The sequence below is a fragment of the Acanthisitta chloris genome, unplaced genomic scaffold (assembly GCF_000695815.1).
Source record: "Acanthisitta chloris isolate BGI_N310 unplaced genomic scaffold, ASM69581v1 scaffold6014, whole genome shotgun sequence".
NCBI classification, from domain to species: Eukaryota; Metazoa; Chordata; class Aves; order Passeriformes; family Acanthisittidae; genus Acanthisitta; species Acanthisitta chloris.
This window is the reverse complement of record NW_008667579.1, coordinates 64,697-80,353: the sequence shown is the minus strand read 5'-3', so window position 1 is coordinate 80,353 and position 15,657 is coordinate 64,697. Positions and strand designations below refer to the sequence as shown.

The 15,657-nt window shown below is 38.0% G+C and overlaps 1 protein-coding gene across 1 annotated transcript in view; it reads left to right on the top strand.

The window, feature by feature from the left end:
* Nucleotides 1-15,657, top strand: part of OXCT1 (3-oxoacid CoA transferase 1) — a gene marked incomplete at its 5' end in the record, with an annotated part of 78,599 nt that overhangs the window by 40,290 nt on the left and 22,652 nt on the right. Inside the window, 6 exons of the mRNA XM_009072544.1 lie at nt 1,528-1,635; nt 4,144-4,255; nt 4,730-4,824; nt 5,466-5,514; nt 9,018-9,090; nt 9,859-9,934. Coding sequence (XP_009070792.1) covers nt 1,528-1,635; nt 4,144-4,255; nt 4,730-4,824; nt 5,466-5,514; nt 9,018-9,090; nt 9,859-9,934 — 513 coding nt within the window. The remainder of the gene's footprint in view (nt 1-1,527; nt 1,636-4,143; nt 4,256-4,729; nt 4,825-5,465; nt 5,515-9,017; nt 9,091-9,858; nt 9,935-15,657) is intronic.

Genomic DNA, 15,657 nt, shown 5'->3' with positions numbered 1-15,657 from the left:
CTTCAGGAGTGTGCTTCAGGATTTTTTCATTTTATGTTGTGTTTGACTTGGCCTCCATATTAATCTGAAAACTCACATGTAAAAATAATAGACCTTAAGTGAGACAGGGCATGGATGCAACTGCAGCATTTTATCATGAACATCCTAGTCAGAATTTTCAAAATATTGATTTGTCTCTCCTTATCCTGTGGGTAAGGACTTTCTGGATGTGTCATTCTGCCTTCCATGAGCACAGAGGTTGGTATCACTGTGGCTGTTGCTGCCACTTCCTTAGCACCTTTGTCTTACAGATTTCACAGCCCTTTACCCCAGGCCTTTGCTTTGGGATCATCTGAACCTGATCCTGTGGTCCTTAGTTTGTTAACTTTTCTTCCTCTGCTGCCTTCAGGGTGAATTGGTTGGTTGGCTTGTTTGGTTTTTGTCACAATGCAAGGCTCAGTAGGAAGTTAATTGTCTGTCAGATGTACTATAGATTTTAGTATTGATCACATTGTGCAGTAACAGTAGGATGTCAAATTTAATTTTAAGCTCTTTAATGTTGTTTCACTGGGGATGGCTGTTAAGTGATGTACCCTTACCGATATATCATACCCTGGGTCTTGTTTTGGTGTTATTAGACTTTGGACATTCCTTAAAGTTTAACTGCTTCCTGGTGTTAAAGCAGTTTGAAAACTTACTTAATTTCTTTGTGAGTAGATTGCTATGTCCTGTGTGGTAAATTGTTACATGTTAACTTTGACTTGTTGCTGTAACGTTATATGTTTTCCCTGTCGTCAGATGCAGGTACAACTCTACCTGTTCTGTGGCAGAGTGAGATGTGCTCTCTGCATCTCAGACTTGTCAGGGAAATGACTAGACATGGCTGAAGGTCTATGCTGCAGGCATCTGTCTATAGCAGGGTCTCTAACTAGACCACCCTGAATGCAGACATAGAAGGAAGCAAAACCCTATTGTCTGTGGTGCTCCAAATAGGTGACATTCAAATCTGCTGTGTGTGGATGAGAGCCATTTTGTGCTGAACCTCTGTATCACTAACTGTAATGACTTCTAGATGTTCATCTTGCATCTTCTTTCTCACAATCAGTTACTACAGTTCAGATGTTCTCTATTTTGGTTTTGAGTACACTGGAAAATCTTTGAGCTATCTTCTGTGCTTGTATCCTCAGACTTCATAGTTCTGCTTTATATTTTGATATTTTGTTACTAGCATATTGTTTCCTCCTGTTTGGATGGTAATTATTTGTAAGTACAAACAACTTGTATAGCTGCACACGGTATATTTCTTCAAGTTGACCATACAAATTTGGCTGTTAAAATATAAACTACTTTCAGCTTGTATGAAGAAATATCCTAGGAATGAGGAGTACAGATAAGTATCTGAATTAACCTATTTGAAAGGCTGTCTGTTTTGTCCCATTCTAGTTTTCTTTATGTGATCCACTGTATATTTAATATTTGAAACTTCATTGGTAATAATACCTTCTATTGAATACTTTTTTCACAATGTTTTCACTTTTCTCTCTGTAGGTGGAAGAAATTGTTGATATAGGAGCATTTGCCCCAGAAGACATTCATGTTCCCAAAATCTACGTTGATCGCTTGTTACAAGGAGAGAAGTTTGAGAAGAGAATTGAAGTAAGTGGCTGAGCTTCTTGGCAATGATATATTTCCTCTTGGGGTGTATTTGAAATTTACAGGATTTTTACTCTAGCCACCAAGTCTTAACAATGAGAAAATAGTGTGAGAAACATCAATCAAGTTTTGCAAAGTACTGGAGCTCAGGTGGGTACTTAGGTAGTTAGTAGTTAGGGTGGGCCTGAAAACTGAGCCTTGTTTCATAGACCTCAGACTCTGTGTGCCAGTCCCTGAATAATTCAGAGCAACTGCCTGTAGTTCTGGATAACTTTAACACAGTCGAAAATTTGGTGGGAAATGCTGTTTCACTTTCCTTTCTTCTTGCAGTTCACCTGCTGTAGACACAAGGGGAACACCCAGACTAAGAGCTGACTTTGACAATTAGGTACTTTCTTGTCCACTGTGAGTCTTTTGACATGGGCATGTAAGAACAGTCTGAGCCCCTTTTGAGTTACGTTATGTTGCAAAGGACCTGGAAAGCTTTGTTTCCTTCACTTTAATCAGGAATGTTTTTAGCCAGTGGCCCTTCTGGTCTCAGTAAAAGATGTCAATAGCTATTAAAAATTACAGCTATAATACTCCACCACTGAAAATATCCAAGAAAATGATGATTATGTAATTGTTCCTTGTTTCTGTGGCTTTGCCACACTCAAGCTATGTCCCTATATTTGTTCTGGTGATGTGACAATGCTTTTAATGTGCAGTGGAAAATTCTGTATTTTTCCTGTGTCTCCATGCTCTGGAGGTGGGAATTGTTCAAAATTTCATTAGAAGAGCTGGTGTACGGGGAGATATATGACACAAGGGGGAAAACATCTTGAAAAAGAAGTGCAGAAAGGAACTGTAATAATTAAACTTTTAAAATCAAGTCACAAAGTCCTTGAAAGTCATTCAAGGCCTTTCTCTGAGTAAACTCCTATGTGAATGTTAAGGTTAAAAAGTTTTTTCTTTCCATCTGTTCATTCTACAAAAGCATATTGCATGTTGTTGAGTATTTGACTTCAAACAGATGTGTCAAACCCCTTTTTTTGTAACTCCCCTCTGGGCATGTTTGGTTAGATTGCAATTATTGGCCTGTTTGCTTCTTCTGAATGGATGCATTATCTGACAGAAAAGCTTTTACCTTTGATGACAGAAATCCTTTTTGCATTTATTAAACTGTTTCTCTTACTGCATCTTGGCTGCATAAGCAAAAGCACCTGCCTAGTCGCCTGCCCCCTTCCTTATATGCTAAAGGCAAAATAAGGCTGGGGGAGAAAGCGATAAACTGCCAAGCAAAGTTGTAACAGAGATTAATTTTGGTTGTGCAATTTTGTAATTCTGGCAGTAGCACCTCTCATTGCTAGAGGTATAGGAAGGAAACGGCAGATGTATTTACTCTTCCATTAAATTTTATATATGAAGAGGCTGTGTGTGTTAAAGTGTTGAGTATGATAAGTGGTGAGAGAAGATGAGGAGTAAAGGAAATGATGAGAAGCTAGTCTGTCATAATTCTTACTGGCTTTAAATAACAAGTCCTACCTAGGGTTCAGAAGTGGTCCCTCTATTGCAAGTCATGTTTTCTATCCAGCTTTCTCTGTAGTTCTTCTTACTTTTGCCATGATCTGCAAGTGAAGCAATTCTTGGGAAAATAACCAATGTGTAAAAAGAAAGTTGTTGGGAAATTCAAGAAGATCGATACTGACAGTTTCTGTCTGCCTAAGAGGAAAGTGACTCTGCAAAAATTCTTTTGTGGTGATGAAAAGGAGCAAAGGATAATTTTTCCTGATGTGCTGATTGTACCCTGAAGTAGGAGAGGATGTGAAGACATATGGGGGTGCAGGACATTATGTTGCCCAGAGGAGTTTTATGTGTGTGGGAGAGATGTGCAAATAGCATTGTCTGTGTAAACAATAATTTACAAAAAAGGTGTTACAAACTTCTTGAATGTCATGGCATTTTCACCTGCATGTGATTTACAAAACATCAGCAAGGCCAGAAACTTTCAGGAAACAACTTCAGGTAGATGTATGCAAGATTATAGAGATTTATGTTTGAAAACTTCCTTTCTTAGCTCCCACCATCTTTAGATGAATATCATTTGTCTGTCTCATGCTTATAAATCTAGAATAGCTCATTGAGTTGAATGAATGCAGAAAGAGAGCAGTATTTGTATTTTGGGCTGACATTTTACAAATCTATTTAGGTATCTCTGGGGTAATGAATCTCAGACTGGCTAGTATTTGCACTAAAGCTTGGTGCCTTCTTCACCACTTGTCTAAGTATCAGCCTTGGCAATACAAAGAAAAAACAGTTTGCTTTAAGGCTGTCACTGGCGATATTTGATGGCTCCATTGGTTTAGATAAGCTTGAATGGATCAAATAAAAGGTCATTTTTTTGTAGAAGATGGATAAATAGCTTTATTCTTAGACCAAGTATCTCAGTGCAATCACAAATCAGGCTTTTGTGTCTTGAGAAGCAAGAATCTGGATTCTAATCTTTACTGATGATTACTTCTTATTTTGCAGCGCTTATCAATTCGAAAACCTGAAGACTCGAAAGCCAAGCAAAAACAAGGCGACAATGTGAGGGAGAGGATCATCAGACGGGCTGCTTTAGAGTTTGAGGATGGCATGTATGGTATCCTTCAGCCATGCTCTAGCTAAAATTGACAACTGACCAGAGTAACAGGTGCAGCTGGTTTGTTTAGGACAGGTTAATTAAGAAGCTCATTGTCTTTCCTGGCCCCTGTGATTCTCTCATTTTATTAACACTTGATTGAAATGGGAGGGATGCTACGACACAGGGTACCTCAAGGTTTTATCCAGGCGTATCTGGAGGGTTTGTTAGCAGTTGAACATTTTGCAAGGATTTCGTGAAAAAAGATGGCGATGAACCTTTATTTGCACTATAATTTTTTTTCATGTAAAGGATTTGACAGAATGCAATTAGACAGTCCAAATGGCAGACTAATTCATCACAAATGTGAGGCATCTAAGTAAAAATTAAAGTGTTTGTGAAGAGAACAGTTCTAATCTAATCATAGTACAAAGGTAACCTTTTTTTAATTTGCTGATTTGCAGTAGTGTTTGTGCCTTAACCACTTCTTTTCAGCTAATCTGGGTATTGGAATCCCACTCTTGGCCAGTAACTTCATCAGTCCAGACATAACTGTTCACTTACAGAGTGAAAATGGAGTCCTAGGCTTGGTAAGAATATGTCTTGGTCACTTACTACAGTGTTTTTATCTTGCAGTGGCTGGGTTTTATTCTCTGCCAAACTCCAGCCGGATTATAATAAAAAATCATATTCAGATTTGTGCCATATTACATAATCATAAAATTCTTATTGTACTGCTGGAAAGCTTTAAAGGATATGCTCATGTTACAATTATAATGCTACTTTGCTAAGGGTGTTCTTAAGAACATGTTTGATTGGAGTCAGAACCTTTAGTAGTTTGCAAGACCCAACCTTTGTAAGCCTTATCAAGCATAACTGTAAATAAAGCTTAAAATGGATATTATTTTCACTGTCATATGTCTTCATGAAGTTGCAGTTATATGCCCTTTTCAGAAAAATGTCTGTCACTTTGGTTAAGAACAAGAAAACCTTAAATCAAACAAACCCCCAACTTTTTGGTTGTTTAGTAATTCTAACAGCCTCTAACAGTATATCCATCAGTCCTGATATATTAGTTGATGTAAGTTATGGCTTGTATTGTCAGGATTTCTTTCTGCATGTCTGTGATGCTCTGTTTTCAGTAAGAAGCATTAGAAACAATGAAGCAGTTATGAATTGTGTTTCAAAGGTATTTTAATACAAAGCTGACATTCATCTTTATTGTTCTCAGGGTCCTTATCCACTTGAAAGTGAAGTAGATCCAGACCTGATCAATGCAGGTAAAATGTTTTAATTAAATTCAATTCATAGGAAATGATTATTCATTGTTAATCTAGAAATTTTGCTTTGATACAGTATTTGAACTCAGGCTCTTGTTTTATTTGTTAATGAATATTAATGTTTCTTTTAAGTGAAGGTTGATTTTGATCAATTGAGATGTTTAACATTCTAGTTAGAGAGCTTATGCTTTGATGCATTTTAATAGCTGCTAAAGGAAACTCTCTTCCAGGCCAGTCAGTAAGGGTCAAATCATCCTTTTCAGAAGTGAGATTGTTTTATGCAGCCTATATGGGAGTATGAGTTTGTTTTCCTGCTGCTTTTCACCTTCTGTCTTCTAGAAAATGGTTTTCAAAGATTTATGTTTAGGACAAGCCTTAAAATATCCTGTGTATAATGGCCTGGTTTATTCCTGGCCAGGAGCGCAACTCGTTTGCATTCAGAGAGGGAGCAGTAGCCAAAGCAGGGGATAAGAGCTCCCCAGATGGGACTTAGCATGCTGGGGGGCTCTGCTGTGGGCAGCTGCTTTTGCCACATTAGGGGTGAATTACAGTTCTCACATACTGTTCTTGCCCGGCTGTTTTGGGGCATTTCATCTTAGAAGTAGCCATGCAGTGTAAAAATTTAAGCTTTTTATGATTTAGTGCATCTGTCTGATTTCTTTATTTCTTTGTGGAAAGTTGTGCCTGTGTATATTATCTGTTTCCATGTAGAATTGTACTTACATGTTGCATTGTGGCAAACAGAAGGCACTCTTGGCACATTCTCATCGATGTTAATGGTATAGATTATAGACTTGACATCTCACAGTTGTCTTTTCATATGGAAAACATGTATTTTACATTTTTTATTCATGTATACATATACACATATACATGTATGAGTGTGTATGTATGAATCTATATAGACAGTACCTTTCTCAACAGCTGTTGTTTACAGTTAAGTACAATTTAAGTACAGTTAAACTCTGAAAAGTCGAAGGTAAAGCACTGACATCAAGCAAGCTTTCAGTTTAAGTAGCAGGGTGCTGTCCAGCCATTGTTCACTGACTTGAGGCATTTTCTGCCTGGCTCAACTAATTGATAACATTATCACAGTGCTGTGTTACTGCCTCTGTTGCAGTACTGTGTTTTAAATATGGAGTTATTTGAGGCCATCTTCTGGTTTGAAATAAAAAATGATTAAGAAATTGATTTGACAGCATTTCACCTGTAGCTACATAACTGTTTGGATACACTGTATAAAGGAACATGTCAGAAGTGTCACTGGAATGAAAAATTTTTTAGAAGGAAAAAAATACTACAAAAGGCAAAATTATGTGCATGCATATTAGAACTCAAGTTTTAATATGGGTGCATATGACAAATGAATGTGTTAACAGAGTGACAATGGAAAAATATCCAAGAACTTCATAAATACTCTGGACAATCATGATGCTTTAATATGAAAGTCAAGATTATTTTGAATTGTTCTTTATGATTGATTTTTTTAAAAAGAGATAATCTGGAAGGGATGAAGTTAATTTAAGAGGTCAGAATGCAACATAGAAATCAGATTATTCTAGTATTGGTAATTCAGTTTTAAGCAGCTTCACATCTTCCTCTGAAGCTGCAGTAAACAAGACCTGAGATAGGTGAACCTCAGACCTACCACCAAAATAATTATTGTTGTAGTTGCTGAAACATTCAGGAACTGTTAAATCCCACTAATACGGTTGGATTAGGACCATTCTAGGTGCTTTTTGGCCAAATTTATAAGATCATTTGAAGAAAACAGAAGCTAAATGGCAGAGGCATAGAAATAAATTCTGTTCTCATTCATCAGCTGGGATGATCCAGTATCAGCCCCGAAGTCCACATTTTCAAAACATACACCTCCTTTGGGCTTTTACCAGATTCTTTCAGAAAATGTAATTGTATTACTCTGAAATACGTGTGGGGTTTTTTTGTCCCGTTTTCTTAATGTCTCACAGGAAGTTTTTATCCTTACTGCAATTGAAAGGTAGATTTCTGTCTTGCAGCAGTAACGTTTAAAAGTACTGACCCCTTGAAAGCATTTCAATAAGGGGGTAATGTGGTGCTTTTTTTACATTATTCTGTGGTCCTAAGCCTGTGTCTTTTTCTTCTCGTCATTGCCTTAGGTTGTCAGTTTATCCCAGGGTTCTTGCTCCATGTTGTTGCTTGCAGGCCATGTTGTCTCTCCCACTGCCTTGGGTGGGGTACCTGGTAGGGAAGGACAACTCAGGTAGTCCCAGCAGGTCTGGGTGTTAGCATGGTGAATGCTTGTGATGTGCCCACTCGTATGACCTTAGTTCTGTACTATTTTGTGTGTCGAAATTTAATTTCCATGCAATTGGCATATAATGTACATCAAGTGAGATTTACATCGAGATTCCTGTTAGATGCTAGGAAAATATTTTTCTGTGTTAGAGTGGTCAGGAATTGGAATAGAATGTTCGGGGAGGTGGCGGAGTCACTATCCCTGGAAGTGTTTAAGAGATGTCTCGATCTGACACTGGAGGATATGGTTTAGGGGTTACAGCAGAGTGACAGCTAATGGTTGGAATTGATGATCTTAGCGGTCTCCTCCAAACTCAATGATTATAAGTGAATTCAATAAATTAAAGCAGGTAGCTTAGATCTCTATTTTAAGTTTAGTACACTGTTTTCTTCCCTTTTCCCATTCTCTTAGTTAATCTCAATGTCTTTTTTCCTCTGTTTTCTGGAAACTGTTTAATTTCCATTTCCCCTTGTTACACTTACATTCTCTTTACAATGTCATCTGTTGTTAAAATAATTTGTTCTGGTTTGGTTTTTTCTCTGAAGTTCCCATGCTTGGTCTGTAATTTCACCTCTGTCTGTGTTTCTTATGCCTTTTCAGAGGCACTCTGTATACATGGTTGTTGCTTAAACTGATTTAAAGAACTGGCAGGAGAGGAAGGAGAAGGCCCTGGACTGAGACAAAATGAGATTGGTGTGCTTCATTGCTTGACCCAAGCTTTTTTCGAAGAACAATACAGCACACAGAAGCACATTTTCTTGTACGCTTTAACAAAGGAAGAAAGGACTAGATCTGTCATTTATTTTTCTGTATTCTACATCATTAGCCCTTTAAACTGTTCTGTATCTGTTCTGCTTTTCTTCCTTGCAACCTCCCTGTCTCCTGAAGGCTGACTGTCTGTTTCAAAAGAGAGCTGCTTCTTGCTTTTTCTGTAAGTGGAGCCGAAAGCTGAAGCCCACAGATATTTCTTAGACTCTGGTATTAGTGATGCCTGGAACTGCTGGTGGTCAAAGTGCAGCAATCATATCATTAAAAACTGTAACAAACTGCATCACAATTCAATATGATTGATTAGGTTTACATGTGATATAGTAAGAGTAGGCAGGTCCATAGCTGTACAGAATCCAAAGGAACTTTATAAAACCCTATTATTTCTTGGTTAACAGCTGTGTCTTCGTTTGTCAGAGACAAAATACATACATACTGTAGCTTATTTCTTTTACAGGTAAGGAGACAGTCACTGTTCTTCCAGGTTCTTCCTATTTCTCTAGCGATGAGTCATTTGCAATGATAAGAGGGTACGTAACAATGCAAACCCTGATCTTTTTGAAACAGGAAAAGAATTAACTGAGTCAGTGACTGAACTCATTAGTATTTCTTTCAAATGTGGTTAGCATTTAACAGTCTGTAAAATTATCATGGACTTAATCAGTGATGCTTTACAGAGGATTAGGTCTAGCTATTGGAAATAAAAAAGGACTGTAACTAATAGACACCATAGTGATGGTCGTGTCTACCACCACCTGGACATATATAAACACATTTATAACTGTGTTTTAACAACTCCTTTTTGGTCATTTCCAACTGTCTAATCTGTACTTGCACTCTGTATATTTTCTTTGCTCAGCTTGCAACTGTGATCCTCATTCCACCTCCTTAATGGAAATTCATCATCTGCACCTGTTTTTTGTTTGGTTTTCAGAAAGGAGGCTGGACGCAAACAAACACTAAATCCTAATGGCTCTGAAAAGATAATGAGTGCATGTAAATATGTGAAGGAGTGCATTTTAAAGTATGAGTTCAGAGCTGATTCACTGTGCATGCAATTAACCAAAACAGACAAAAGTAGTAACATTTTTGTGGCTCTGTAGGCATAAAGAGAAATTTGTATGTGGTATATCTACAGAGGGGAAAAACCTGCAACTGCACGTGTGACAAAATGGTTGCTACCTCTGTCGTGTGCCACCATTTTAAACTGATGTAATGAGAATATGAACAAAAGCTTGTTGAGATTTGTGGGCTGTTACTTGAACATGATATGCTAATTACACACTTTCTCTTGCCAGAGGCCATGTTGATTTGACAATGCTTGGAGCTATGCAGGTGTCTAAGTACGGTGACCTTGCCAACTGGATGATTCCTGTAAGTAGGTTTTTGAACTACTGTCAGTGCACTGTGTTCAGGATAAGAAAAATGTAGCTGAGGGTCAGGCAAAGGAGTAAAGGGCAGAAGTAGAATGGGGGTTGTGACACTCAAAGCATTGAAATGGAGGCTGTGTACATTTTTCTTGAATATTGCCGGCACCAAGCAATCCATAATTAGGAGTCAGCCCTGAAATTATGCTTGTGCTAAGCATTGTGAAAAGCAAAACATGATTTATGCAAGCATTTTTCCTTCCTCTTGGGCCCCTGCCTTTCAAATGTCACTTTTTGCTGAGGACTGATGCTTTTTCTTGAGAATGACAACTCTTGGATTACTTGCATACCTGGAGCAGTGACTTGAAAGAAAGTCTAAAATAGCATGTAGCTCATTATAAAATAATAATAAAAATGTCTGCATTAATTTTCTCAGTGTTCCTGTCAAAGGATCGGCATTGCCCTTTTGAATACATTAATAAAGAAGCAATACTACTTTATTTAGCCAAACTGACCTGTAGGTTTCTGCCATAGAAATATAAACTAATTCTAGTATTATTTCATCAGATGATGACATTAAACCATTCCTTGAGCACACTCTATGTTTTAACATTAAACAACATCCATAACTTTCATACTGTTACCAAGTTTGAGATTTTCAGTGGCTTTCAATATGGTACTTTCTGATATGAATTGATATGATAGATATGATGTGATAGAAATTGCATGCTTACATAGTGACTTTTAAAAATTACTCTAAATTATTACATTCTCTATCAAAATTTTGAAGATAGACTAGAAAAATTATTTAAAGTTAAGTTACTGGTAAATAGTATTTAGAAATTTTCTTACAGGGCACTGTTCAAGATGGTTTTAATCTATACGTCTCTTTATTTCAATTGTCAGATAAATTCTAGGCTTTTTGCAAAATACAACTCACTATATCAATGTGTCCCTAGGCTATACTTTGTATTCAGGACCTCTTAACTTCTATGATTTTCTTCTTTGACAACCCTTTGATCCTGCTTTACCTGCACCTGGTAAAGCCTTCTGTTTATCCGAGTTGTGGGTGGAATTTTAGGTAGGAAGAAGTGCTTTGTTTGATTTTTCATTGCTTTTGTAAATTGAAGTGGCAAAAGAAGTATTCTTCAAAATATCTGTGTGAACAAGTAATAAATACAAATTCCTGCTCTAAAGTAGTTGTAGTAAACGCTCAAAAATGCACCTCCAGTGATAGCTCATGAAGCTGAAATGTTTGGAAGGAGGTACTCTTGAATAATCAGTGGATAGATTTTAATGCCAAAAAAATCCCAGTTATTTCAACTGACCTTATTGGTATTTCAGGACACAAAATTTCATGAAGTTGCATCTGTGCTGAATCTAACAGCTATTCACTAGAGCAGTCATTCTTGAAAAGCAATGTTGTGAGCTGGAGCAATTCACCACCTGTTTTCTTGCTTGGTTTAATTTACTTGGGGTGTTGTGGGTTTTTTTTTCAGCTTTATTTTTATTTTGAATTCCACTCCCATTGGCTTTTCCTAGGACTATCCTGCTATGTGCCAAGGCTTTTTAGCAAGTAGTGTTCAGGGTTGTTACTCAAACTTGCAGTAAAAATCAACATGTATCACCATTTTCTCATGCCAACTTTTGGATGTTTTCACAGTTCTGTCTTGATTAGTCATGCATAACGAGCCTTTTCTATACTTTCTATATTATATTTCATACAAATGAGTATGTTTTGATGTTTTTAAAACATTGAATAAAGACGTTTATTTTCATTCATAGTACATAGACAGTTATCTTTAGAAGAAGAGGTGAAAATTCAACTTTTGCAATAGGGAGATGAACTTTAAAATCAAGCTATTTTCCCAATATATTTAGCTGAGAGTCCAGAGTTTGTTTGATTCCTGTTAGCAGCAGTTTCTAAATACATGTATCACAATTAGAGAATATATATGAGGGTTTTTTTCACCTTCCTAGAAACATATATGTTGAAGAAAAACATCTAACAGTCTGAACTGCTTCTAAAAACTCGACTTTAGCTTTTGTCCTAGACTTAGGCTGAACAAAAGCACAGCCATCAGAGGTACTGCAGGCAGAAATAATACTTAAAATACCATATAGTGTTTTCAGGGGCGAAGTAACATTCTCTGTTCCAGTAGCTTCATGCACTTTCTTTCATAATACTTTTTGCCATACAGAAGTTAAACTGATTTTACTGATCATGATGTTGAAATTCTTTCAGTGAAAGTTTAGTGACTTGTCTTTCAAGAGCTGAACTGTCAAAAGATGATGGCAGCATTTTATACTAATAAATTCATTCGCATGTATATTTCTTGAAATGTTGAAGCTTAGATTGATTATAATAAAAGTTTTTCTCAAAACTGTGCAGATTAACATATTACTTCCCTTGGTGCTTTATTTTCTCTAGAAAATGCTGATTTTACTTCTGCATCAATATTTATCAAGAATATTATACATTGCTTATTTTACCTATGAGGATGCCTCTCCCTTCTTTTCAACCCCAAATTTATGAATAATGGGTATGTTTTCAAAACAGGAAAGTAAAAAATGCAGCTTTGAACATTGTTTGTCTTTTCGTTACCTTTGATGTGTACCTTATTACTACATGCTACAGCATACACAACATAGGCCCCTGTGTGTTTTTGTTGGCTTCATTTTCCACTCTTACTATCCTTTGGCGTTCTGCAAATTTCTTATGCAGTAAGTTTGTATTTACTTATGAGTACATATGCCCAACGACGCTCCATAAATGCATCCAGGAGCCTTTCCAATCAGCTGTAATTTCTCTTCAGTTACTTGTATTAAGATCTGTTAGATGGATGATTGTTAATCTGCTTTTTGATGTGTTACTACTGTTCTACAGTACAGATCTTTAAAATGGGCTTAACTAGCCCATAAATATTCAGATCTTCCTGCTTTTCCTATAAATAAGATGATGTATTATTGTCAGTTAAATTTAATAATGAGCATGATGTACCTCTTTTTTTAGCCACAAGATTTGTGTGGGGCGATACAAAGATCAGCTTTGCTGGAACCTCATACTGTAAGGGAAACTCTAAACTGTATTTTATGGTAACATTTTTCACTTTGGTTTAGCTTTGATTAAGTATTTCTTATACACTGTAGCTTTGGGGCTTGTGCATTGATGGTATTTGCCATTTTTTCAGAGGAAAGTAATAACACCATGCATTTTGAATAAGTACCATCATGAAGCAATCCTTTCTGTCCCATAAGAGCTCGATAACACTTGAGCCCTAATGCATGCATGTGTATATTTACTTGTACTTATTATTAGAAACTGAGCTAAGGAAGGTTCATTGCAATAATTACAGCCCTTTCTTTGCTCTTATCTTCTGATTTTTAATGGATAGGAAAATCCTGTGAGTAAAGGAAGAAGAGGGTGTGAATATTTTAAACCCATGCAGTAAGCAGTGCTGTTTGCTTAGGCAGAAGTTACTTCCTAAATAGTGGCATTTGTTGGTAATTTTATTCCATTAAGCACTACTACTTAATGGCTTTTCGTCTTCCTCCCTTTGGTATTTCTCCAGCTAACAAGATGCTTTCTGAAGAGGAAAACAGAGAAGGAGGTACCAAATTTCTGTGAAGCCCCTGGGAACAGAGTGCAGTTGGGAGAAGTTGGCCAAGGGAGGTGGAAGAGAAATGCTGAGGACACGGTCATAGGTTAGGGCAGACAGGCCAGAACAGATAGCCCATGCCTGCTGAAAGCTACTGGATGGAGCCACATTTCACTTCCTGACTGCTGGACACAGTATCTAACCTATCTGTGTGCCTCCAGAAAATATAAGAAATTGCTGCTAGCAGGGCAGCTCCACAGCATCTACAGAGCAGCAGCAGCATTGTGCCTGTTGCAGCAGTCCTGGCTCCTGTGGCAGTTTAAATTAATTGCCTCACATGGGTTTGTAAAAGTTGTGGGATTGACTGCACATATCCCTGTATGTACTTCTTTATTTGTAGTTCCATTCTACTGGTGTCTCTTTGAGACCCTCAGAATAGAACATTTATGACACAGTTTCTGCTGCCCTTCTGGTGTCTACAGCTTACTATTTTAAGTACAGCTGCATTTTCCCCATCCTTCCTAATAGAAAGCACATGTCTGTGGTTGCTGTTGTGACATGTACTAGAGATTTGACACAGGTCAGAACAAAACACCAGAACTTTTGTCATGTTTCCCTGAGACACTAAGGCCTCTGTCTTTTTAATACGTGTTTCTGAACATCCCTTAATATTAAACAACACTAATAACATAAGTAGTGATACAGCTGATGTGCTGTACCAGCAGGAAAACCATTAAAAAAATGATGGAGGGGCTCTGTAGTGGGAAGTTGTTGAATCTGAAAGCACAAATGATGTCTGTGACTTCAGATTTCAGTCAGCAGAAACTTATTACAGGTAAAAAATATGATTATGCAGTATATCATTAATGAGAGGGTAATATACTCAGGAGGACTAGAAGGATGTCTTAAGGTTATGCAGAGAGAATATTAGAAGGGCCAAAGCCCAGCTAGAACTTAATATGGCTGCTGCTGTAAAAGACAATAAAAAGTGTTTCTATAAATAGATTAACAACTGAGGGAGCTGGTGGAAGTGTTCATTGAGCCACTTTCCATTGTTTACCAGCAGTCCTGGTTAACCTGGGAGGTCCCAGGTTACTGAAGCTTGGCAGGATGACACCTGCCTACAGAACGGCCAGAAGGAGGATCCAGGGAGTTACATGTCTGTCAGCATGACCTCACTGCCAGGGAAGGTTATGGAGTAGATCATCCTGAGTGCCATCACATGGCACATACAGGACAATCAGGGGATCACGCCCAGCCAGCGTCGGTTTATGCCCAAAGATGACACCCACTTGGGTGGGAGTGTTGATCTGCTGGAATGGAGAAAGGCTCTGCAGAGGGATCTGAACAGACTGGATCTGAGCCAAGGCCGATTACGTGAGGTTCAGTAAGGTAAAGTACAGGATCCTTCACTTGGGTCACAAAAACCCCATGCATCACTACAGGCTGGGGGCAGAGTGGCTGGAAAGCTGCCTGGTAGTGTAAAGACACTGAGGTGCTCAAGCATGTCGACAGAAGAGCAACAAAGCTGGTGAAGGGTCTGGAGCACAAGTCTTGTGAGGGGCAGCTGAGGGGGCTGGGGGTACTCTGCCTGGATAAAAAGAGACTTAGATTCTGGGAGAACCTTCTCACTCTCTACAGCTACCTGAAAGGAGGTTGTAGCCAAGTGGGGGTTGGTCTCTTCACCTAGGCAACTAGTGATAGGACAAGAGGACAAAGCCTCAGGCTGCACCTGAGGAAATTCAGGTTGGACATCAGGAAGAATTTCTTCACTGATAGAGTTGTCAAGTATTGGAGCAGGCTCTGCAGGGAAGTGGTGGAGACACTTTTAAAGATGTGTAGATGTGGCCCTTAGTACCCACTGTAGAAGAAGCCTGCGGACTGATTAATAAACTGCACATGTCTAAGTTCATGAGGGCAGACAGGATACGTAAGTGGTGCCAAGAAAGCTGATAATTTCCTAAGCCACCAGGTTCAAAGCCTAGTGGCCAGCAATTAACAAGCAGCAGCCTCAGGGAGGTTCCTGGGCCTGACACTATTTAGCATCTATTCCCTACAAACAGTACACAAACTAAATGCAATTTTGAGCAAGAAAATTAACTCTAGCTTTGTATATTCTTCTGCTGGAGTA